At 60.3% G+C, this 25,981-nt stretch overlaps 1 protein-coding gene across 2 annotated transcripts in view; it reads right to left on the bottom strand.

Moving 5' to 3' along the window:
- Positions 1–24,250, bottom strand: part of STK24 (serine/threonine kinase 24) — a 314,684-nt gene extending 290,434 nt beyond the window's left edge. For both annotated transcript variants that reach the window (XM_056108888.1, XM_056108878.1), the window contains exon 1: positions 23,996–24,250. In XM_056108888.1, coding sequence (XP_055964863.1) covers positions 23,996–24,037 — 42 coding nt within the window. In that variant the 5' untranslated portion in view covers positions 24,038–24,250. The remainder of the gene's footprint in view (positions 1–23,995) is intronic.
- Positions 24,251–25,981: the final 1,731 nt, after the last annotated feature.

Below are 25,981 nucleotides of genomic sequence, written 5' to 3'. Positions count from 1 at the left end.
ATTCCAGGACCGTGCGACCTCTCATGAGATTCATGATAAGCAATAGAAAATAAATTACCTCTGCTGAAAGTAGACTATGGACTGAACATGATGGCCACTTAGTACCCATATTGCAAACCATAACTAACACCCAAAAGGAGAGAGAGAGAGTAAAAGAGAATGTGCCTGCCACAGAGGCAGGGAGAGGATGGGGGGGAGAGGATAAGGGGGTGGTGAGAGGGACACTGGGAACACTAGTGGTGGAGAATGGGCACTGGTGGAGGGATGAGTACTCGATCATTGTATGACTGGAACATAATCATGAAAGTTTGTAAAGTCTGTAACTGTATCTCTCGGTGATTCATTAAAAATAGAGAGAAAGAAAAAAAAAGAAGAAATTATCTAGCATCTGCCTGTGGCAGGCAGGCTTGAACAGTGGTAGGAAAATTCAAAATAATGGTGGTGGGAAGGTGTAACAGTGGTGGCATTGGAGTTGAAATATTGTAATCAATGAATGAGAACGACCTTGTGAAAATAAAAATTTAAAAATTAAAAAGAAAAAAAAATATGTTTGTTTGCGCGTCTGTCTGGAGGCGGGAGAAAGAAGGGCACCAGGCAGGGAGCCTGCTGGGCCCAGAAACAGCGTCCAGGCTGGGGGGGTCCCTTCACCCGGCTCTTTCTCAGGAAGACTCAACGGAAGGTTCTGAGTCTCTGGCTGCTCTCTGCCAAGCTCTGCCTGCCCAATGCCGGGCCTCTGGGGTCCCAGACTGACGGGCTCGCTCACACCCCCCCCCACACACAGACCCCAGGACCATGATCACAGGGCAGACTGGGAGCAGAGGGGCTGGGGGGTCAACTGGCCCCTGGCCCCACAGCGCACACATGACCCCAAAGGGCTCTGCCAAGGGTTGGGGGGGTGCCCCACTTCCAAAGAAGGCCCCTCCACTGTCTGAAGAGGGGGGTCCTGGGGCACCCCCAGAGAACAGGAGGCCCGGACTCCCAGGCCGGAACCAGGAAGCCCTGCTGGCAAGCCCACGGGGAATGAATGGGCACAATACATTCCAGGCTGGTGACACAGCCCGGGTGACCCCTGACACCTGCTGCCTCAACGCCCTGGCACGCGCGCACACATACACACACACACACCTTCAGCCCAACACCCCGACGGGCCACAGGAATGGACTCTGCCCCCGGAGCTGCATGGCAGGGGTGAGACAGACGGGTGTGGCGGGGAGGCGCCTGCCCACGGCCCCTGGACCGAGCTCGGCCACGTGAGGGGGCCCCCGGTCAGGGAAGCCGTCCATGCCGCCCCGGGTCACCCTCAGGTCTGCAGAGTGGTGCTGAGCAAGGGGGCTGGCCAGACGCCCAAGGAGGGAATCAGAGCCTGCGGAGCCGCCTCGGGCGAGAGTGTGCAGGCCCGTGTGGGGAGGTGTCACCAGACGCCGGGCTGCCCTTCCTGGCCAGCAGCAGTGACCACGAGTCAGGGGACCCTCCGCTCACAACACCAAAGTGCTCGGCCACCCCCGGGGAGTCAGTGACCAGGGCCTGGGGTTCCCTGGGGTTCCAGGGGTTCCTGCGCAGCAGAGCCACTGGACACGAGCACTGGGCACCTGCGGGGGTGGCACTGGGGGCTGTCCTTGGCCATCTCCTCTGGCGCTGCGGAGCTGGAAAGAAGAGACTTCTGGATTGTTATTTCACTCTGAGGTGCCCGGAGGCCTCCCTGGAGGTGGTATGGGGGCCTGGGGACCCCTCCCTGGCTAGTAGCCAGGGACGCAGTGCAAGGGCCCAGATGCCTGCAGTCGTGGGGACGCCCCAAGCCAGCACCCAGAGCTGCCCCCAGGCCAGCACCCAGAGCTGCTGGGGGGGGAGGGGGGCACCCATGTGATGCCATGAGAAAGGCCTGCCACCCCCCCAGGCATGGTTAGAGTTTACCCCCATATCCTGCAGCGGGACCCCGGAAACCTGTCTCCAAAGGACTGGCTGTGTGCAGAGGCTGAGACAGCCAGGGCAGGGGTCAGGGGCGGTGAGGAAGCCCCTGAGGGAGGGACCGCCTGCCCGGGAGAGCCGCCACACTCTCCCCTCCCCCACAGCGCCGCAAGGAGAGGCTCCAGGCATGAGCCCGGGAGTGAGCGATAGAATAAACGGCTCAAATGGATCGATGAGTGGCTGTGCGGATGAATCAATGAAGGAGCAAGTGGATGGGCAATGAATACGTGAACAGGCGAAGGAATCAGCGTGCAAATGAAAGAATGAAAGAGTGAATGAATCGGTAGTGAGTGAATGAATGATGGAGCGAGGGGACGACTGAGCCAGTGAAATGATTCAATGAACCAATCAGTAAACGGACCCACGAACGAGTAAGTGACTGAATGAGTGGGGCAATGGGGGCGGGGGGGGTTGAGGCCCGCATGGGGGCTTCAGCTGAGGGGGCTAGGGAGACAGCCCCCCTAGAGTGAGTGGGAAGCACCAGAAGAAACCCTGCCCTTCCCCTTCCCCTCCCACACGCAACCCCAGTGCCTGCCAGGTAGGCCCAGGTCAGGTGGGGTGCAGGCGCCAGACTGGCCCCGGAGGGGGGCTCAAGTCACAAAGGCTAGTGGGGGCCGACCGACAGCAGGACTCCCGCCCTATGGCAGGTCCCTGACCCTCGGGTGGAACAGCCCGGGGGGGCCCCCACTGAACGCCCGCATCATCAGAGAGGGTGGAGGGTGCCCGGGCAGCACAAGCCCCACCCAGCCCGCCCAGGCAGCGCCAGGCCCTGGCAACTGGGCAACATGGCAACATCGGGGCAGTAACCAGGGGCAGGGCCCAGTTCCGGGGGCCGGGCGAGGCTGCGGGTTCAGTCCACGGACAGGACATAGCCCCACCAACTGCTGCAGGAGAAGCAGGGATCTGCAGGGTTGGGAGGCCCAGGGGTGTAGAGCCAGGGGCCTGGGCTCTTCCGGGCAGGGCTGGGCAGGGCGGGGCCAGGCGGGCAGAGTGCCGGGATGGATGGATGCAGGCTCAGCTCCGGGAACGTCCAGGGAGGCGGGAGGAGAGGGAGGAAAGAGTCCAGGGAATCGTAAACCAGAAACGGGAAGAAAGCGGCAGAAACAATCACCCCAGACCAAACTCCAAAACTCTCTCAGCTCCTGTCGGGCACATCTGGGCTCTCCCCACTACCCTAGCTCCTTCCTGGGGGAGGCGGGGACAGCAGCTGGCCACGGGGAAGGGCTGTGCGCGCGCGCGCGCACACACACACACACGCACGCATGCACACACACACGTGCGCACACACGGCTGAGGTGGCCACAGAGGGTCCCCCTCTGCTTCCCTGGAATAGGTGAGTGCCCTGCGGGTCCCCGAACCCACTGCCCACCCTCACCCCAGAACACTCCACAGTGGGCAGAGACAGGGTCAACCGGGGCATGAGAACCGGGGTTGGCTCTTGCAGGGGGTCAAGGGGCAGGGACGCCAGGGCACCCACCGGCCCGTCTGTCTTCAGCACTAACTATAGGTCACCCTTCGTCCACATCAGAGTCCAGCACTGCCAGTCCCCACCCTGTCCTCGCTCCCCGCCCCCCTGCACTGGGCACTAGTTCTGTCCAGCAAAGTGGGCTCCGCCCCACATGACTCCTGGTCAGGCCCAGCTAGAGTCCCACCCCCTCTCTGCAAACCAGACCTGCCTGCCCCACCCCATCCCTTCCTGGATGCCCTAGCTCTGTTCAGCGCCAGCCCCGCCCATAAGCACACCCCCACCCCACCCAGCGTTAGCCCAGCCTGGCCACTCCCCGCACTGCAGAGGCAGGTCCGGCCACAGGGTGCAACTGGGCATACTTGGTCCTGCTGCCCAGCACCGGCCAGGCAGGTCCGGGACAGCCGCCCCTTGGAAGGTGCTTCCTCCAAACAGGATCAGCTCCCACAGGGAGAACCACATCCCAGAGAATAAGAACTGGTGTCAGCACAGACAAGGGCAGCAAGGGACCCCTTGCCCACTGCGGCTACGATGAGTGAGTGGCCCAGTCCGAGCTTCTGGAAGACAATATGGACACTACACCACACTCAACACACACACACGCACACACACACACCACACACACACACACCACACACTCACAAACACACTATACTCACGCACACACCATACACACATTCACACTCTCACACTCACAAACACATGCATTCACACATACCCCACACACACATTCACAAACACACACTCTCGTACTCACACTCTCACTCTCTCTCTCTCTCTCTCTCTCTCACACACACACACACACACACACACATACGCACACGTGACCAGGGAAGCAGGACACCAGGTATGGTGACTGCCTTGCATGTGGCTGACCTGGGCTCAGTCCTGGACCACCACGTCCCCAGAGTGCTGCCAGGAATGATCCCTGAGCAAGCAGAGCCGGGAGTAACTTCAGGACTGGGGGCTTTAGGGGCGTGTCCCCCCCCAAAAAAAAAAGCTAGCTAAGAACTGAGCTTCCATATCAGCCAACAACTCCACCCCAAGGGCCCAGAAACCCAATGAAGAAAAGACACATGCGTGCTGATGTTCATTGCGGCGCTATTGACAGCAGCCAGAGCCTGAAACAACCCCCTCCCCAGGAATGGACGCCCTGGCAAGGGAAGGATGGGGCAGGCAAGCGACGCAGCACCACGGGCTTTGAGAAAAGAGGAAATCACCCAACGCCGCGTCATGAGTGAATCAGGACAGTTTCATTCTGAGAGGAGTTAGAAGTAGCAGGACAGCCCACAGAGATCTCTCACACATGCGGGAAACCAAGAAGCATAAGGAGCTGACAGAGGGACCGCAGGCAAGAACCTGAGACCTGGGCCACTGAGCTGACCATGGAGGGAGGGCGGGACGGAGGGATGGCTCACGCAGATGAACCGGACAGGACGCTGGTGGGGGAACCATGCTAGGATTTTGCACGCATGAAACCCTATCATTATCGTAAATCAAGGTACCTAAGGAAAAAAGGATTTAAAAAAAAAACACATTTAAAGATGCCTCCTAAGCCAAAAATACCCCATCCTGAGGTCCACAGAAGGCATCTGGGGCAGAAACAACAGCTAGGGTCAGCAGAGCCCGCGGGAGACAGAGGGCGCCTCAAAGTTCTCTCTTTGATTCAAGGAAATTACAGAATCTTTAAAAAAAAAATCTCAAAGGATTAAAACAGCTGGAGATACAGATCATAAAAAGCTTTAAAAGGAGCAAAAAAGGAGACACCACTACAAAGGACAGGGTAATCCCTCTCCCTCCCCCCCTCCCCCACCACACACACCCACACCACTTCCACACAGTCAGTAGATGCCACAAATGCACACATGTCAGATATACCTGGGAACGAAAACTAGGGCACACAGCCAGGACCCCAAGGCACCTGGGAAGGCTGGGCCCTGTGACATGTCACTTGAGAGAACAAACCGCGAGGGGCTGGAGAGAGTTTGGCGGACTGAGCAGGGGCCTAGGCTTGAACCCTGGTACCACATGGTCCTCCCAGCACCACCAGAGCAATCCCTGAGCAAGGGGTCAGGAGAGGCCCCTAGCACCTCCAAGTATGGCCCAATCCACCCCTTCACCCCTCGTCATCCCAAAAATAATAATAAAGCCTGAAGCTTGGAGAGACAGGAAGGTGACAGGGGATTCTGAAGCTGCACTAAACACACCCCAACCCCCGTCACTCTGTTTCGCCCCAGAGTGAGGGAAAAGCAGGTCCAGGCCAGGACAGCTCTCCATCTGAAGGGCAGCAGAGGCAGGGGCCCAAGCCGGAGTCCAGCGGGGAGGCCACTGATCGTGCACATGACCGACCCGGGTTCGATCCCCGGGAATCTCACAGGGTCCCCCGATCCCCGCCAGGAGTGAGTCCCGAGAGCACAGAGCCAGGAGTTAGCCCTGATCACAGTCTGGTGTGGCCCCAAACCAGAAACCCAGAAGAGGGCAGTGCGGGCGGTGACGGGCGGCCGGGGCCCAGCCGAGGGAGGGGTGCGGCCCCTTTCCCGGACGCTGCGCTGACCGCCTCCCAGAACACAGGCCCATCCATGAGAAGACCCCACCCTTTCCTTCCCCTTCCTTCCACGGCAGGCGGGCGAAAACAATCAACCCTTGAGTCATTCACGGGGAAGAGCCTGCCGGGATCTGGGGGGTTAACGGCTCTTCAATCCAAACTCCGCAAAACGCTTGGGCTGTGGCGACCGCACGACACACCACACGGTGGCGGACCCCGAGAAGATATGAGGGAAAGAAGAGGCTTTCTGGAAGCCCCGGGGCGCGTTATCTGTGGCAGGAAGGCCTCTCCCTGTCCCTGTGTCCACTGCCCTGTGGACTGGCCCCTTGCAGACACCCTGCGATAAACAGGCTGCCGGCCGTGCGTCTTTCAGATGTCGCCCACAGACACTCTTATCACCAGAGCCGCCACGGCAGGTGTGCAGCAGGGCTGGGCGGGGGTGGGGGGGTCCCCACTCCCTTCTCGCTCCCAAGCTCGGGGCTGTAGCAAAGCAGATGGGGGGGCTCTCGTAGGGAGACTGAGCAAAGACGGCTGGGTCTGCCGGGGCCTGGTGGGCCTGGGGAGATGGGACCCCGCCCCCACCCCCTCCATCCCCGGAGCCCCACACCCAATTAGCTTTATTTGGGGCGGAGGGTGGGGAGGGGAGTAGTGGGGATCATTCTGCACTCAGGGATCGCTCCCAGTGGAAGGGCCCCGGGGACCTTAGGGGATGCCAGGGATCAAACTCGGGCTGGCCGTGTGCAAAAGCAAACGCCAGGTTGGAGCGGTAGGTAGCACCGCGGGGAGGGCGTTTGCATTGCGTTAGGTCAACCCTGGTTCGATCCCTGCCATCCCATAGGGTCCATAGGGTCCCCCGAGCACTGCCAGGAGTGATTCCTGAGTGCAGAGCCAGGAATAACCCCAGTGCGACCCAAAAAGGAAAAAAAAAAAAAAAGCAAAGGCCCTACCCACTGAGCTATCCCTCCAGCCCCCAGCCACCTGAGAGTACTGTTCTTTATGTATTAAAAAACGTTTCCAAGGGGCTGGAGCGAGAGCACAGCAGGTAGGGCATTTGCCTTGCACGTAGCCAACCCGGGTTCAATTCCCAGCATCCCATAGGGTCCCCCGAGCACTGCCAGGAGTAATTCCTGAGTGCAGAGCCAGGAGTAATCCCTGTACATCGCTGGGTGTGATCCAAAAAGATAAAAAAAAAAAAGTTTCCAAGGGGACAAGCAGGCCAGGATTAAAGCATGCTGTACTGCACTAGACGGACAGCTGGATCCCCAGCACTGTCCAGGTGCGACCCTGGGGACCCCCAGGCACCCCCTGGGAGCCCCTCCTTCACAAAAAAGAACACTAGACAGCGGGCCCACCAACCCTTCCCTTCGCTTCCAACACAGCAGGGAAACCCAGGGGAGAGCTGGGGGCTGCGTCAAAAAGCCCCCCATGCTCTCGGCAGAGGGACGTGCGCCCACAGCCCCTCATGACCACCGCTTTCAGACGCTGAATCCCGCAGCGACAGGTGGGGGCAGCGGGGGTTCTGGCTTTCCGTGCTCCGAACGTGCCGGTGAAGCCCACCTCGCAGCAGCGGGACCCAAAGTCTCCGCTGCGTCACAGCCACCAGCAACAGCGGCAGGAGCGGCGACAGGCGGGCAGCACGCAGGACCCCGGCTCAGGGAGCAGTGGGACAGGAGGCCAGGCCAGCCTGCAGGTCCCAGCACGGGGGTGACGAGAGGGGCTGGCCGTGCCCCAGGGAAGTGCCCCCAAACTCCCCGCCCCCCATCCAGTGCTGATCTCCCCGGACCCCTGGGCCGGCTTCTCCCGTGGCGGGGCACGACCCCACGTGGCATGGCAGAAGCGAACGTGCGGAGAGGGACAGCGGCAGACATGGGCGAATGCGAAAGGGCTGAACCCACAGTTCCCCCGAAACCAGCGCGGTGCCACCCCAGCCATCTCCCAGAGCGGCCCATGTTGAGTTCTTCCTGTTTTCCCGGGTGAGAGGGGCTCAGAGAAGGGGTTCCAGCAGAGAGGGGATCTTTGGGGGTACACCACAGTCTCAGGAGCGCTGGGGACCCGGGTAGGGAGCAGGCGGTGAGCAGCCTCCCAGCAGCAGGGGGGGGGGGTGCACACAGCCCCCAACCCCAACCCTTCCACAGGCTCTACCCCAAGCTCAAATGTCTCTAACTGCCACCAAAACTGCTCCTGGCTCAGTGCTCCCTCAGGGGATACCTGTGGGGCCACGAGATGCCATGGGGAACCACGTCCAAGTCCGTGCCCGATCCCAGAAACCCGTGTCTTGGGGCCTCACTGGTCTGCATTTCCCAGCAGGCACTGCCCCTGCCCTAACCCTCCCACCCGGAGCCTGACAGAATCCGATAGCAGACAAAGGACAGGGTGTCGGGGAAGCCCACTTTCCCCGGCGCCTCAGCCTCGGGCCAGGCACCACAGCGCACCCTCGAGCACCATCTGCATTACCTGCCACTCCATACACACACACACACACACACACACACACACACACACACGCACATGCACACACATATACATGCACACACAGGCACATACACATACACATGTACACATGCGCGCATATGCACGCGCACACACGTGTACACACACACACACACACATTTTGTTCTGTAGCTGTTGATCCCATCCTCTCTAGTAACCTTTGTTGGGAGCACATCAGGCAGCGCTGGAGCAGGAGGGGTGGGGCGGTTACTCCCGGCTCAGTGCTCGGGGGACACGCGGTGCCAGGGGATCGAACCTGGACCTCCTGCAAGCGTGGACCATACGCCAGCCCTCTCAGCCGTCCCTTCGGCCCCCTTCCAGGTAACTTCTCTGCCACCATCTCAGAGAAGGTCCCCTCCTTCAGAAAAGAAGCGCGGAAAACGTTACCTATCGCTCATCCTATCCACGCACCCTGAACCGCAGCCAATTCGCAGCCTAGAACGTCCTCCCCCCAGAAGCACCCTAAAGGCCACCTCCTCCAGGAAGGCATCCTTTCACCCACCCTGGTACCCTCTGGCCAACGCACCCTGGAACTGCAGCCCTAGCTGGGAAGCTGCCCGACTCTGGCGTGCCCTGGCACTGCCATCCTGCATCAAACACGGCCGACAGGCGGGAGAATCTCCCAGGAGCAAAAACACTTAGCAGAGACTGGAGGGCCAGAAAGAGCCTGGGCCCTGCTGTGGAGGGGGCGCGGAGGGGAATATGGCACAGCTGGGGGGGGCGGGAGACCCCCAACCACCCTCTGCGAGAAAGCCCCCCTCAGCACCCTCCCCCCACAGCATCATTGGCCCCTGGGGTGTGAACACACACAGCCCAGAGGGCAGATTCTCCTGGTGTGTGTGTGGGGGGGGGGGGGGGTATCAGGAGGATCATCAGCAACACATGGCTGTTTGTTTTTGGCTCTGCACTCAGGAATTACTCCTGGTGGTGCTGGGGGACCCTATGGGATGCCGGGGATCGAACCTGGGTCAGCCACGTGCAAGGCAAACGCCCTCCCCCCCTCCGCCCCCACCGTGCTATTGCTCTGGCCCCCAGACGTCCTTATCATATAAAATCCCTGGGAAGGTAAAGGCTCCTTTTTCCCTTCTAAGCAGTAATTCACACTAATCTGGGGGCAGTGGAGGGACTATGACACTGCGGGGTAGCTTCCTCTTCCTATCCCTCTAGCATGCAACAGTCACCCCTGGGAACCGCAGGAGAAACCCCCCTGGCCCAGGCCCTTGAGTCTGTCTCAGACCCGAGAAGCCCAAGCAAGTCAGAAATGAGAGGCCAGGCCACAGCAGGGCAGGGCAGGCTCCTGGGAGCTGTGCTGGGGAGAGGTGGGGGTGTGGGGGGCGGTCTCAACTCCAGGTAAGGCCATAGGAGCATGTGGGTCCCACCTCCAGCTCTGTCTCCTGCCCCAGCTGGGAAATGCTCAGTTACTGAGAAGTTTAGGGGGTTGCCCCTCACAAAAAAGATCTACTCCAAGGAGGGGCCCCTCCCAAACTCACCAAAATCTCAGCACCAGGGAAGAGACCCAGGCCAGCCCCTTCAGGGCCTCCACCCCTTCATCAAGTGCTGAAAGTGGTTCAAATGGGGGGAGAGAGAGGGGGCTGGAGCAACAGGACAGCAGAAGAGTGTTTACCTTGCACGTGGCTAACCCAGATTCGATCCCTGGTACCCCATAGGGTCCCCCGAGCACTGCCAGGAGTGATCCCTGACTGCAGAGCCAGGAGCAACCCCTGAGCACCACCGGGTGTGACCCAAAAAGCCAAAAATGGGGTTTTTTTGGGCGCAAATGGGGGGGGGCCAAGGTTCTAGCAGTGAAGCACAGAGCTGCCCCCCGTGTCAGAGACCCTCACCTGGGCACCCAGAAGGCGAGCAGCATCCTAGTCTGCAGGACCCAAGGCCACCCAGGCTCACCCAACCTCCCACCCAGCACAATTCTGGGTGGCCGGAGACTTGAAGCAGTTGATGAGGAAGGAGTCTGTGAGGGGTCTGGGGAGAGATGTGAGGTGTAGATTTGTACATGTGACGAACGTCCCTATCCCCTTGCTTGGAAAATCCCCCCAGCCCCCACGCAGGCCACCATCAGGGGTCAGCCTTGACGTAAAGGACGGAGTCTGGGTGAGGAGTGAGCATCTGTTCACGGATTATTGACAAGCAAACCTGGGACCGGAGGGATAGCACAGTGGGGAGGGCGCTGCCTTGTCTATGGCCAATCCGGCTTCGATCCTGGCACCCCACATGGTCCCCTGAGCCCGCCGTATGTGATCCCCGAGCACAGAGCCAGTAGTAAGCGGGGAGCACGGCAGGGTATAACCAAAACACAAAAAGTAAAGCAAATAAATAAGCAAATCTGGAACGGGCTGTGAATGGGCCTACTGGCAGAATCCGACCTGACTGGGTCTTGCTTTGCTTTGTTAACTTCAAGAGCAGGTGTGGGCACAATCTAACAATGTGTGTGATGGGGCTGGAGCACTAGCACAGTGGAGAGGGCGTTTGCCTTGCAAGCAGCCAACCTGGGTTCGATCCTCATCCTCGGCACCCCATATGGTCCCCTGAGCACCGCCAGGAGTGATTCCTGAGTGCAGAGCCAGGAGTAATAATCTCAGTGCATCTTCAGGTGTGGCCCAAAAAGCCAAAAGAAAGAAAGAAAGAAAGAAAGAAAGAAAGAAAGAAAGAAAGAAAGAAAGAAAGAAAGTGTGTGGCACGCACAAGTACACACTCACACTCCCCCATCACCAGACATCAGCGGGGGGGGGGGGGGGGGGGGGGGAGAAAGAGAGAAACTGGCCAAGACATGGTACCCAACACGGTACTCGCCCGGTGCTCCTGCCAGAACGATGGAGAGCCTTTCAAGGCCGCCCTGGGAGATGGGAGCCTCTTTCAGTCAGCACCGGGCACTGTGAGCACAGGGTCCTGGTGAGTCTGGCGGCCAGCGCCGGGCACTGGTGGGCATGTGGTCCTGTCAGAGGCCACTCACAGTTGGCAGCCAGGCCTCAGCTCCTGCGTGGTCAGCGGCCTCGGCTGCCAGGTCACTTTCCACGAGCACCCACACTCGAGATGCAGACTGCGGAGCCAGGGTCCCCTCCCTGCTCCTACGTGCCCGGGGGAGCGGGCAGCCATGGCACCTCAGCCGAGTCTGGTCCATTCCCTTGGCAACAACACGTCTTAAGTCAAAAGTATGGGGGCCGGAGAGATAGCACAGCGGGTAAGGCACTTGCCTCACACACGGCCGACCCAGGTTCGATCCCCGGCATCCCATAGGGTCCCCTGAGCACCGCCAGGAGTAATTCCTGAGTGAAGAGCCAGGAGTTAACCCCTGTGCATCACTGGGCAAGAAGACAAAAGATATGTGCACGAATGAGGCTACCAAAATGCCATTATTTGGAGGAAGTAATGAACCCCCGTCCCCATCCTGCTCACTTCCGGCAAGAAGTGGGGGGTGGGAGGGCTGAATGTTCAGGGCTGGCAGTGTCCGGAGGGAGTAAAGGGGGCGCGGAGGCGAGGGATGGACTTTGGGCTCTGAGCTTTCTCTTCCGTCCTGAAAAGGTGCTTCTGAACCCAGGACACTTATCACAGACTTGAAGCATTCATCTGAAGGGCAACACAAGAACCCCAAGAAATTCAGACCGGCAGAATTTCCCCGTGTGCTTCATCCAGGCCTGAAGTGGGCCCAGGGAGAGAGGCGCATCAGCACCCGAGTCCTCTCTCACACAGCCACACACATACACTAACACGCACTCACATATACACACACCCAGACACACTCTTACAGCCACACGCTAACACACACTAACACATTCACACTGACATACACCCACACTCCCAGTCACACACATCCACGCTAACACACACGCATGCATAGTCACAATCTGACACACACCCACACAACCACACAGTCACACTCCATGACACACACCCACGTACCCACACATACACACACACATACAGTCACATATACCAACACTAACACAAACATTCACACTCGGTGACACACACCCACACTAACACACACTGACACATTCCCACTCCATGACATACATCCACATACACACACAGTCACACACATCCACACCAACAGCCACTAAAGACACTCACACTCGGTGACATACACCCACATACTTACACACTCAGTGATACATACACAGTCATACACAGATTGACAAACTCATACAACTACTCACACATAGTCACAACAGACATGCCCCACATCCAATCACACATGCACACTCTCATATAGCCACACACACACATCACACATCACAGCCACAGTCTCTCTCTCTCACACACACACACTTTCACATGTTCACATGCTCACACACACACTCACACACACATATATACACTCTCAAACATTCACACACATGCTCACACACACACACACACACACACACGCTCACACACTCAGTCGCACACAGCCCCACGGCCCCACCCACATGCTCTCCTCCCGGGCACACCACCCTCTCTCACACTCTCTGTGCCAGGCCTGACCCAAGTCAGGGTGAGTGAGGGGTCTCCCGGAATAGTGCGGGCCCAGCAGTCCCCTCATATGAGGCCACCGTGGCCATCTCCCCAGCTCCGGGCCCACCGCATGGGGCCAGTGGGTGCTGATCAGTGTTGGGGCGCAGGGGGCCAGGCCCGACAGGTGTAGGCCTTCAGCGGCTCCCCAGGCCGCTGTCAGGGCGGGGCCCCGAAGGGCAGTGGGCCTCTTGAGGCGGCCTCCCGTAGGGCCGCAGGGCACCCTGTCTGAGCAGCACGGAGCAGCCGGCCACTCGCACCCTGAGCCAGGACTCCCTCCAGGCCCGCCACGCACACCCATGCAGGCGCCAAGAGCTGGCCTGGGCCACAGAGGTCAGCAGGGGTCAGCCCAGTGCCCGCTGTCCTGCCCCTGGGAGAGGCAGGTCCACCCAGGCAGCCCTGGGTCACACCCCGGGCCACCGTGAGTCACCTGTGACGCAGGGCTAGGTGTGGCCGGCCAGCCCAGGGTCCTGCCCTCTGCGGAGAGGAACAGATAAGCCGGCAGGAGGCCGACTGTCCACCTCCAGGACACTCTGTAGCCTGGGCAGGTCCGATGGGCAGCCCGGTGCAGAGGCCCTTCATGAGGCTGGTCTGGGTTCAACCCCTTAAGGAGGTCCCCCGAGCTCAACCACCGGAAGGGATCCCTGAGTGCAGAGACAGGAGTAAGCCCTGAGCATCACTGGGTGTGGCCCCCAAGCCAACACACACAAAAATAAACACACACTGGGCCGGGACGGGCACCCAAGCGGTGGAGCATGCCAGGTCTGCGGACACCCCAAGTTCCATTCCCTGTTCTGCAGGCCCCACACGTCCAGCCCACCAAACACCACCGGGCCTGAGACGGAACCATCTAGCCCACATGGCTGGGAATGACTAGATCCTCTGAGCACTGCTTGGGAGCAAGGCAAAAAATAAAAAGGGGGAGGGGGGAGGGGGAAAAAAAAGTTCATGATTTTTCACTAGCAAAGGCCAAGGGGCCAGAGAGTTAGTACGGTGGTCAGGGTGCTTACCTTGCACGGAGAAAACTCTGGTTTCATCCCCAGCACCTCAGGGTCCCTGAGCATAAACAGGAGCTGCCTCGATGGGCCCACCATGGCCCAGGGCATCTTCGGGCCCTTGCACTGAACTGAGATGGGTTTAGCCAATAATTAATTCTAAAATCATAATAAGGAAGGCTGAGAGGATTCGGTACCACCGACCAGGATTCCGGACGCATCCTCCGCCCTGTACTAGAGGAAACCCCGCAGACACCCAGAAAATACGGAGAAGCCTCCAGCCCCACCGAATCGTAAAGATGGGAAGGGTAAAAGCCAAGCGACATCCAGCAACCGTCATCAGAGGCAGCTAGAAAACAGGTCTCCAGTAGGGGGGGAAAAAAATCACCACAGAAGGGACAGAACCTCTGATGTCCCCACGGAGAAGCCCACCGGGCGGCACAGCCTGGGCAAGTCTGAGCCTGAGCTCACCGTCGCCCCACACCCCCGGCTCGAACCCTGGGCCAGCCCCAGAATCAGTGAGAAGAACCGCAGAGGGGCCGAGGCACGGAACAGGAAACACCGGACACCCCAGCCCCCTCCAAGCCCCCGACCACCTGACCCCTGCAAGCCCTCAACTCCAGCTTCACTTAGAAACGACATATGGGGGTAGCAGGGAGGGGGGCGCGAGGTTGTGCCTTACACACAGCTGACCTGGCACCCCATATGGTTCGAGGAGGGACGCAGAGCCAGAAGTCACCCCTGAGCAACTGCAGGTGTGGCCCAAAAACACAAAAACACAGGAAAGAAACCTACAGGAACAGTAACCAGACCCTCATTCATTCCCCCCAGAATGTCAGGCTCACGGGACAGCCAAGGGCCGGAGCACCTTCCTCACCGGTGACGGCCAGGAGCCAGGAGCGGCAGAAAGCCCAGGCCCGGGGCGAGGGGCCTTGGCCAAGGGCAGCCGCGCTCGGCAGGGACACCTCCCCTGGGCCAGGCCTTCTTCCCAGGCGGCCACAGTGCCGGGGACCGTCGACCCGGCCCCCTCCCACAGGGGGCACACGGCACCCTCCACCCTGCATCCCTCACGCCGGCCTGGGGCAGACCCAACTGCTCCATGCTGGCGGCGGGCACCCCAAGGGAAGCGGATGGGGAGAACCCGCCTGCTGGCCCAGGGGCACAACAGAGAAAGTGGCCCTTGGGCTGGTCCTCTCCATATCTTGGGAGGGGGAGGGTACCTGGGCAACAAGGAGGCACCCCCCCACCACTCTGGTTTTGTTTTTTGGGGGGTTTGGGTTTTTCGGCTACCTCCTCTCGATTAGCTGCCCCCCAAAGTTCTGCCGGGTTGGTTACCCAACCAGGCCACCCTGAGCAGCTGCTGCCCAAGGCCTGGCTGCTGTTGCATGGAGGCACGTGGAGGCCCTGGGTGCGAGCCCTAGCACCACAGCGAGAAATAAAGCTGGGCCTGGGCCAGGGAGGTGGTTCGGGGACGGGGGGAGGGGTGCTGAGCAGCCAGGAGCCCCCACCTCTCAAGCACCACCAGGACGAAAGACCCCAAAACCTCCCGCCCGCTGTTCGAGGCTTCCTGTCCTCAAGAATAAACTCCTGGGTTGGAGCAATAGCACAGCGGGGAGGGCGTTTGCCTTGCACGCGGCCTACCCGGGTTTGACTCCCAGCATCCCATATGGTCCCCTGAGCACTGCCAGGGGTAATTCCTGAGTGCAGAGGCAGGAATGACCCCTGTGCATCGCTGGGTGTGACCCAAAAAGCAAAAAATAAATCAGGTTTAAAAAAAAAAAAGAAAGAAAAAACTCCTGCCTGTGTCCCCCCCAAGGAAAGCGACTTTGAATCCTTCATCCCTCAACACCCGCCGCAGGTCAGGGCCCAGAGAAACGGGACCGTGAGCCGAGGGGAGCCCCATGTGGAGAGAAGTGGGGGTGTCCCTGAGGGCAGACCCTCCTCCACACAGAGAAAGCAGGGAGGGGCAGGTGGCCGGACGGAGAGAGAACCAGCGGCCCCGCTGCCCCCACCCCAGCCCTGCAATCGCCACTCCTGAGCTCCTGCCTGCTGCCGTCCGAGCAGGAAGAACCAGAGGGGTGCGCAGGCAGGGAGCCCGCTCAGACCCCAGACACCACCACAAATGGGGCGGGGGTCCTGAGAAGGCTGCCCCCCTTCCATGCAGCAGCAGACATAGGAGGCCAAGTCGTGAGGCTGGGGAGGGGGGGGGGGAGACATTCACGATGGGAGGGGACAGACCCCTTCCACACACCAAACCCCCTAAGACAGCACTAAAAGCATGGGGCGCTAGGGAAGGGAGCCCCCGAGAGCACGGACCACCTCCGGCACCCATCCCTGCTAGACCCCCGATCACCACACAGAGACAGCAGCCCGGGAGGAAGTGGGAGAGATTGGGGGCGGGGGGGGCAGCACAGAGAAGCGGGGAGGGCAGAGGCACCCCCAAACCTCTCCAGCCAGGAGACTGCAAGGCAGAGACCCCAGCCCAGGGGTGCCCAGAGAACAGGAACAGAGGCCTCCCCTAGAAGGTGATGGAGGGGGGCTTCACCCCCCCACACCTCCAGGAGACCCCCTTGCCACCGGGGGCCCACAGGTCAGGTCCTGCCAGGTTGGCAGTGCCTCCCGGCAGGGCCCCCCTGCCCCTCCCCCAGCTTCCCACACCAGCAGGAGTGAGACAGGGACCTGGAAGAGGAGACTCTGTCCTGGGCAGAACCAAGGGCGAGAGCACCGGAAGGCAGACAGCACCAGTGGCCCTGACTCCAACCCTTAGCACCACACACAACTGAGCACCACCAGGTAAGGGGCAAAAGCTAACGGGGCAAGAGAGAAGAAATCATTCATTCCCACCGCAATACAGATGCCTTCAGGGCCGGGAGGGAGAGGGCGAGACACATGCGGCTGACCTGGTTTGCATCCCTGGCACAGGAGTGTCACCCGGGAGAGACCCCCTGTGCAGAAGTGGGAGGCAGCCCAGAGCGAGGCCCCGGGGTGTGGCCCAAAAGCAAATAAACAAACAAACCAGAAACATTCCTAGGATGGGAAAGAGCCTGGAGGGGCGGAAAGGAAGAGCCCAGTGAGCTAAGCATTGAGGGATCCTGCAGGAGCCGGGGAGAAGGTGAGTAACTGCAGAAAGCAGGAGGGCCTGGCTAGGATGGGATGAGACTTGCTGACCCCCCACCCGAGCACCCTGAAGCCAACAAACATACTGGACGGCCAAGGGTCTGAGCCCTAAATACACCTGCAGAAAAGAAGGGGGCTGGGGCGGGGAATTGCAGGCCCAAGGCCATGGGAAGGCTGGGGTACTAGACGCACCCCAACGCAATGAACCTGGTACCTGCTGCCGGCCGATGGTCAGGCCTTGCATGCGTGCAAGCCCAGGGTACACGCCCAGGCACGGCAAGAACTATGCAGGAGGCTTCGCGCCGCTAGGATCCAGGCAGCCATCAGGGTGGGAAGATGACCAGGGTGGGTGCATATAGGATCCCGGGTTGGGGGGCGTGGACCCCTCCCCCACTTCAGTATCAGTGCTGGGAAGAAGTGCCTTCAAAATGAGGGGGGGGGGCGGTGTCCAGGGGCCTCCCCACCCCAGGACTACCTGCCCACAGACCATGGGGACAGGTCCCACAGGAAAGGCCCTGGCAACCAGGACCTGGGAAGGCTGAGTCTCTCCTCCAAGCTGCCTGCAGAGACCCCCACCCACCTGGGCACTGTGAGGGGTGGCTCAGTCCTCCCCCTAGCCCTCCATGTGGAGAGACCCCCTCCAGGACGAAGGGGCTCCACTGACACTTATGGGGTCTGGGGAGTGGGGGGAGGGGCAGGACACCTGGCCCCCGGGGAAGTGGAGGATCTGGAAAGTGCCACTCAGGCCCCCAGTGCCACCACTGAACACAGGGCTTCCTGAGTCGGGGACACCCTCAGCCCCCAGTGCCACCACAAAGGCAGGGCCTCCTTCCACCCTCACTGAGGCTGACAGGACCAGAGCAAAGTTACAATGTAACCACAACACTCTGGAATCCCCAACTCCGCCGTCCAAAGTCCACAGATAAGGCCTGGAAGCCGGGTGGAGGGGCAGGAGCCGGTGGCTGCAAAGGTTCTTCCGGGCTGGTCTGAGTCTTGTTCTGAGTCTCGTTTCTCCGCTGGGCTGGGGAGGCTCCCACCCACTGGCTCCCCCCACCCCCAGAGCCCTGGGCCCCCAAGGTGCTTCTATAAACAAAGCAGCAACTGTATAAGATCAAGGGCCCCCGGCGGCTTGGCCCCTGGCGGGTCTGCCGCCGGACAGTGAGCTCAGCAGCACAGCCAGCTTTCAAAGGCACAAAGGACCCGGCCGGCCGGCTGTCCTTCCAAATCTTTGGGCCTAAAATTTCTTCTTGAAAACAGGAAGGGGCTTAAAATAATAAAAAGGATAAACAGCCAGCCACCATCGTCGTCCTGGTCGGCAGTAAGCATTCCTCCAAAACTTGAAACGTTCCCACGCCGGCGGCTGGCGACGCCCCACAGGGCAAGGGCGAGATAAGGGTCCCCTGGCAAAGGCCACGTGCCCCTGAACCCCGCAGGGGGTGGGGTCTGTATTTGGGTGTTTTGGGCCCTTTGCAGCCATGCAAAAGAACAAGCTTCATTTCTCCTGATGTCACCATTCCCGGAGAAGCCGGGGAGCCATTCAGGGACGGGCAAGCCAAACATCAGACAGCATGTTTCTCTCTGCCCCCTGCCAGGCACCTGGCGCCCGGAGCGTTAAATATATTGCCCTGCAAAAGCCAGAATTATGGAAGAGGGGGAGCGGCGGGCAGGCTGGCAGCGGAGGGCACCCCGTAGCGAAGAAGCAGGCCCAGTGTGAAGGTCCTCTATTTCCTGCACGCCTTCGCGAGCCCGTGAATGATAACAATGCTGAGTTAAAGCGCACGAGGGCACACAGAGACACACACACACACACACACACACACACAGCCACAGGCAGACTGGGCGGGGCACACTTCCTGAAGGTACAGCGTTTCCAAGCAGGCCACTCTGAATCACAGGGACAGTCACCCAGAGGGGCCAGGGTGCTTCTTCCTGTCCAGCACCATGCTCCAGGGGAGGGCCCACCCTAGGCCCTATTTTATGTGCAATGCACCAGGCCAAGGAAGTTCTCCCACCCAGGCCGAGCCGCAGAGAGAAAGAGAGAGAAAGAGAGAGAGAGAGAGAGAGAGAGAGAGAGAGAGGGAGGGAGGAGGAGGAAGGGGCCTGGACAGGCCCGGGACAGGCCCCGCGGAACACGGGTGATCGGGGCCCAGGGCCACGGTGCTCCCTGTGCCACCTCGGACGCGCTCATCTGACCCAGTTCCCCTTGAAGGTCACTGGACTCGGTGTGAAAGACCAACAAGAATGTTCCCAGATCTGGGATTGGAACCAAGAGGTCCTGAATGCATCCAAGTTGGCTGGTCATTTCTTATTTTATTTTTTTTTTCTTCTAACAACTCCTTCCCCTTCCTCCCCCCCCATCCACCGCCACAAAAAAAAAAAAAAAGAAAAAATTACACACGCCAGGGAAACAAATTCTTGACATTGTTGGGGTTTGGTAAACAGAGAAAAAGAGGGGGAAAGATGGACTGAAATAGCTTTTTTATTTGTGTTTTTCTTTTGTTTGTTTGTTTTGTCGGTCACTCCCAGTAGTGCTCGGGGCATACTCCTGGGTCTGTTCCTGGGTCTGTTCGGGGATCACTTCCTGGGAACGCCTTATGGGGTGTTGGAGATGGGACCTCGCGGGTCACGTGCAAGGCAAACCCCCTACCCGCTCTCTTCTCTAACGTACACAACTCCCAGTAACCAAAGAATGCCTCTGCATTTCCTTCTGCGTCTTCACAGAGACCAGCAATGACACCTGTGTCCACGCCAGCCCCAGCCCCTTTCTCGGATCCCTGAGCTCCTCTAAAGTGCTCTCTTACTCACGGAGTCACCTGCAGGCCAGAAAGCAGGACACCCTGCGGCCAGGAGGCCAGGGCCTGACACTTCCGGCCACCCTGGGAAGCACACATGTGACCAGATACTCTGTGGCCAAGCCCCCAGCAGGCCCTACGCCCGCCCCCCCCCCCCTCGCCCCCCTGTGCACGTGCTGAGCCACTTCGGACTCACGCCTCCCCCTGGGGCCCACCCTGGCCCAGGCTGCAAAAAGGGTGCCTGGGGACCTCTTCCCCGAGAAGGAAACGGGACTCAGGAGCCTGGACATGACTGGGAATCACCCCGAGCACCCAGGCCACAAAGCACACATGGGCTACCTCAGTCTCCCGACCTGGAAAGCGCTCGGTGTGTCCAAACTGGCCCTCAGCAATGTCCTCCTCGCCCGCACAGAACAAAGGGGCAATCCCGGTCAAGGTCTGGATTTCTCCCAGCAGCCGGAGAAAGTGCTTGGAGGAAAAGCCGGTGTGTGTGTGTGTGTCTGTGTGTGTGTCTGTGTGTGTGTCTGTGTGTCTGTGTGTGTGTCTGTGTGTCTTGTATGTGTCTGTGTGTGTGTCTGTGTGTGTGTCTACGTGTGTGTCTGTGTGTGTGTCTGTGTATGTGTCTGTCTCTGTGTAGGTGTGGGATGTGTAGTGGGGAGGCTGGGGGAGTTCAACACCAAGCAGAAACACCCAATTTCCAGCGTCCAACCCCCCAACGGAACACCTGTGACTGACCAGTGCGCTACACTCACTGGACCCGTGCTCCGAGCGTGTGTGTGTGTGTGTGTTTCTGTGTGCACTTGGGTCAGGCCAGCAGGCAGGGCCAGAGGTGCAGCCCAGAGCCCAGCTCTCGTTCTGGAAACCACATCCCACCCCAGAATGTCACGAGCAGTAAGGCTGCAGCAGGGAGCGAGCAGGTTTCTGAAGAAACTCGGTTCCCATCGATAAAATCAATTAAAGCAGGACTGTCGCAAAGCCCCTTAATAGAAACGGACTTTTGGGATGACCCAAAAGTCTTCTTAGTTACAAGTTCCGGGAACTGGAAGCAGAAACGAGCTACTGCCCACCCCTGAGGCCTGCTGATTTTTTTTTTTGGGGGGGGGGGGGTTGCTTGTTTGTTTAGGTTTTTTTTCCCCCCTTTGGGGGAGTGGGGGGAGGAATACCCCAGGGTTTGCTCCTGGCTCAGTGCTCAGGGGTCACTTCCGGCAGTGCTGGGGGTGGAGGGGGGTGGAACTAGACACACTGCCAGGGGTCACACCAGAGTCCAGGCTTCTCCCAATGCTCTCTCACTCCCCTACTTGGTTTTGGGGTTTTGTTTGCTTGGAGTTTTTTTTTGGGGGGGCTGCACCCAGTGGTGCTCAGGGCTTACCCCTGCCTCTGTGCCCAGGGATCATTCGAGATGAGACCAGGTGCACTGCAGGAGACTGCCCCCAGCCCGGCCACTGCCCACTGCACTGCACTCCCACCAAGCCCTGACCAACCAAGTGAAACCACCCAAGTTTACCCGCCACTGCCTCCCGCCACTCCCGTCGGCTCAGGGTTTCCCCTAGGATTTCCTGAGCTCCGGTGAAACCAGGGTGTGTGCGAGGGGAGGGGATGGGGGAACATCAGACACGGTCACGCATCTGGGTGCCGTTCACCTACCGCCAGGCCACGGGTGTGGCCAGCAGTGAATGCCAGTTGAATCAATAAAACACGGAGCCCCGGTTTCCGCAGTGATCCCGCGTGGGCCTGGCACCAGGGCCATTCCAAAGCGGCCACACTGGGCCCAGAGGGTGGGAGCGAGCCAGATCCGGGTCACAGACGCTTCTCGGTCCCACCAATACCAACACTAGCGCTAGCCTCCAGTTTGGGTTTGGGAGGGGGGCGGGGAGACAAGAAAATCCACCTCTAGGACACCACAGCCTGGGGAGGGAGGGGGGGCCATCAGGAAGAAACCAAGTGACAGTGACAAATGACTCACCAATGGGACACAGGGCAGGGCGCTTGCCCTGCACGCCGCCAACTCAGGTTCAATTCCCAGCACCTCACAGAGTCCAATGAACCGGGCCAGGAGTGATGCCTGGGCGCAGAGCCAGGACTATCAGCCCTGGGCACCGCCAGGTGTGCCCCACCCCCGCCCCCGCCCCAAAGAAAAAGACTCACGAGACACTGGAAACGGGTGTCTGCACACGTTTTTTCAAATTTACATGTATCTTTCCAGCACCTTCGGCCTGAACCCACTGGTGGCCTTGTGGGAGTTTTCAAGCCTGGCCAGGGCTGCGGGCAGGCCAGAGGGAACGCCGAGTGCCGCCGGCTCCAGGCAGGTGCGCCTTTAACTGAATCCTCAGCCACGCAGCAGCGGCAGCTGCTAATTCACAGCAGAAAAGAAATGTGCTTGTTGTTTTCCTTTGAGGAGCGGGAGGGAGGGAGGGGGAGAGAGGAAAGGAATGTTCTTCCCAAATGGCACATTAAAAACCAGTTACACAGTTCGCGGATGCGCCGACAGACGACAGACGAGACGGGGCAGGCGGGTCGGAAGCTACCTCTGCACCCCAAAAACCAGCCCGACTGATAAGGCGGCGGTTTCAACCACACGAAAATGTCATCAGAGAAGGCAAAAACGCGAACAGCTCCCTTGAAGACGCCTGAGCTCCCAGAGGCAGTGGTCACGTTAAAGGAAGTTCAGGGGCCCCGAGAGAGTATACAGCAGGGCCCGTCCGTCCGCTCACCTGCGTTCGATCCCCAACACCGCACAGGTCACAGAGCACCGCCAGGAAAACGCCCTGAGCGCAGGCAGACAGAGCCAAGAAGCCAAAGATAAAAATTAAAGGAACTGAACTCTCTTTTCCTGAGGTTGGGGATTCGGGCGCTACAGAGAGAGACGCACGATCAGGTATCTTTCTGGGGAACGCCAGGGAGGCATTTCGTGCAAGACTGCCCCAAATGAGCAGCACAGAACCGTCCTTCTACAGAGGGAGCACAAACGTCCCTCTACAGAGGGAGCACTACTTCCGCGGATCCTTTCATTTCTCAGGCGCTTCCCACTCTCACCCAGGCCACGGGGGCTTCCTACCGCTCAATGCAAAAGAAACGGCCCCAAAGCAGGCGGCTTTGAAACACACCCGAAAGCCACACCTGGCAGTTCCACCTACATTCCCGCAGAGTCAGCTTCCTAAAAGCCTGGAGTTTGGAGCGCTTCTGAAAACAAGATTCAAGGGCAGCTGTGTCCCAGCATCCTGTCAGCTCTTCTCTCGAACTGCTCACTGCCTGCGTGCTGGGATTTCAAACCCAAGCCATCAAATTTTGTGTATGGTTTAAGAGGGAGGAGAAGGTTGGGGTGGGGGGGAACAAAGGGAGGGGAGCAGCTAAACGCCCTGGGAGACTGGGGCAGGCTTGGGTTAAAATAAATAAATAAATAAATAAATAAATAAAATAAACAGGTCCTCAGCTCAGTAATTCTGTCTGGAAGAGCAAGGAAAGAAGGGGGGTGGGGGGGGACTGGGCCCAGTGTTCGTAGGGTAACTAATAATCCACTTGGACACTGAAATTGTTTTCCTTCAAGCTCTGTGGTCACCGGCTTGGCTTCATTAGGAGAGTAAAACTTTCCAGACATCCCCTCAATGCAGCGAGACATTTGGGCCCTCACCCCCAGGCCACCAGGCAAGCACCCAGCACCCACGCACGCACGCAGCTACGCACGCACTTACCCACATCCCCAATTAGCCAGGCGCGGGTTCTGCTTTGCAAAGATCGCTTTTTTTTTTTAAAGTCCCCAATGGCGAGAAACTTTAAGGCATCCACGTACATTTCAAATTCGTGTCTTCCTCCACCACCACCACCACCTCCCAAAAAGTCACTGGCAGGAGGCCTCCGGGGAGGGGCCCCTGGGGGTGACCGCAGTGTCCGCGGGTGGGGGAGCCTGGCGATCGGACCCCGGGGTGGGGGTCTCCGCGCGCCCGGCAGGCCCCTCCCGCCTCCCAACTCCACTGCCCGCTGGCCAGGGCTCCCCCCGCCCCCGAGGACTCGGCCCGCGCCGGCCCGGGGGCCGAGCCGCGGCCTCCAAGGGCATTTCCGCGCGGCGCGGCGCTTGCCGCTGGCCGGGCCGAGTCGGGCCGCGCGCCCCCCGCGCCCGCGCGCCTACCTGCATGCCGGGCAGGCCCGCCTGCACCGGGGAGTGGGCCATGGCGCTCCGGGCGGCCACCTCCCGCGGCCAGCCCAGCCCCGCGCCTCCCGAGCCGGGCCGGCGGGCTCAGCGGCGGCCCACGGGCCGCGTGTCCATGCACGGCGGGGCCCTGCGCGCTGCGGCGGCCGCTGCTCGGCTGGAGCCCCGCGGCCTGGGCCCGCGCGCGCTGCAGCCGGAGTGGGCGCGCCCCGCCCCGGCCCGGCCCCCGCGCCCGCCCCCGCGGCCCGGCCGGGGACCCCGCCCCGCGCTTCCGGGAGGGGGAGGAGGCGCGCGGCCGCCCGGCGCCCTAGGCCGCACCGCCGCCGCCGCCGCCGCCGCCGCCGCCGCCCGCGCCGCCCCGCCCCGCCCCAGGCCGCGGGGCGGGGCCTAAGGGCGTGAGGGGCGTGGCGAGAAGCGCACGGGGCGGGGTCTAAGGGAGGGAGGGGCGGGCCTAGAGGCGGACGGGGCGGGGCCCAGAGGCGGGCGGGGCGGGGCGAGAGCGGACAAGGCGGGGCCGAGAGGCGGACGGGAAGGGCCGCTAGGAGGATGGGGCGGGGCCTAGAGGCGGACGGGGCGGGGCCGCTAGGAGGATGGGGCGGGGCCGCGCGGCGGACGGAGCGGGACGTCGAGGCGGATGGGGCGGGGCCCCGGGAGGGGCGGGGTCTGAGTGGTGACGGCGGCCGCGAGGCGCGACCTGATCCGCTCGCAGGGAGCCCAGTTTTGCCGCCGATCCCGAGGGCCGAGGGACTTCCCCAGCCTCTTCCTCTCCGCTGCAGCCGCTGCTCCGCTGCAAGTCCGCCCCCGCGGAGTGCGGTTGCGGGCTCCCATGCCCGGGCAGCACCCGGGCCTCCCAAGCTTCCAAACTCCCTGAATGTTGGGGTGAAGGGTGCACCGAGTGGAGGGGGGAGAGGCCGCGCCCCCAGCTGCCTGCAGGCGGGAAGGAAGGCTGGGCCAGTGGGGGCCAGCCAGAGGGCAGACAGGGGAAGGTAGCAGAGACCAGGCTGGTTTCTGCCGCCCCGCCTTTGAGCTGCCTCTCCCCCAGCAGCACAGGAAGGAGCTACGGGGTGCCTGCCTGCTGCCGGGCTGCCTGCCTGCTGCCGCTCTCTACAGTTTTGTTGTTTATAGTGACTGTGGCAGACACTGGTGTAAGCGTGCCACAGAGGATGGGCACCCCTCACCCATCCACCCATCCAAGACTCCGACCACATCACCCTACCAGGGGGGTCAAGCTAAAACGAGCCCCAGAGAATTGAGCCGTTAGGAGGACATGCCCAGGTCATCCTTCTCAGTTAGGGTTGTTGAGCCCCCAGTACGGAGCATTGATACTCAGGTAAGACCTGATGATCCCTGAGTAAGGTGCTGATCTCCAAGTATGGAGCATTGATACTCAGCTAAGGCCTGGTGATCCCCAGGAAAGGCAGTGATCCCTGAGTAAGGAGTGTGATATTCAGTTATGGCCTGGAGATCCCGAGTATGAAGCACTGATACTCAGCTAAGGCCTGGTGGTACCCAGGAAAGGCAAGGATCCCTGAGCAAGGAGTGTGATACTCAGCTTAGGCCTGCTGATCCCTAGGAAAGGAGTGATCCCGGAGTACGGAGTATGATACCAAGGTGAGGTTCTCCCCAGCTAAGGAGCAGAGATCCCCACGTATCAGTGTCCTCTCAGCCAGACAAGCATCATGGCTCCGCAGGAAGCCTGCCTTCTCTCTGGAAACATGCTTGCTCGTTTCTCCTAGGGCTCCCCCAGGATGCCCTTCGCCCTTCCTAGTGACTCGGTCCTGTCCCCCAAGGATGCCAAAGAGCTGGCAGCAGATCCAGGACCCAGGCAGATGGGTCATGGGGTAGGGAGATGGCTCAGAGGTGCTGGAGTGGACGCCCAGCTCTGCACCACTCCAGGAGCACCTCAGAGTGCTACTGCCCCTGAGCACCACCTGATGTGGCCTCAAAATAAAAGAGTGATGAACA

The sequence above is a fragment of the Sorex fumeus genome, unplaced genomic scaffold (assembly GCF_029834395.1).
Source record: "Sorex fumeus unplaced genomic scaffold, SorFum_2.1 ptg000008l, whole genome shotgun sequence".
NCBI classification, from domain to species: domain Eukaryota; kingdom Metazoa; phylum Chordata; class Mammalia; order Eulipotyphla; family Soricidae; genus Sorex; species Sorex fumeus.
Note: the sequence above shows the minus strand (reverse complement) of the source record. Positions and strands in the feature narration are given on the sequence as shown.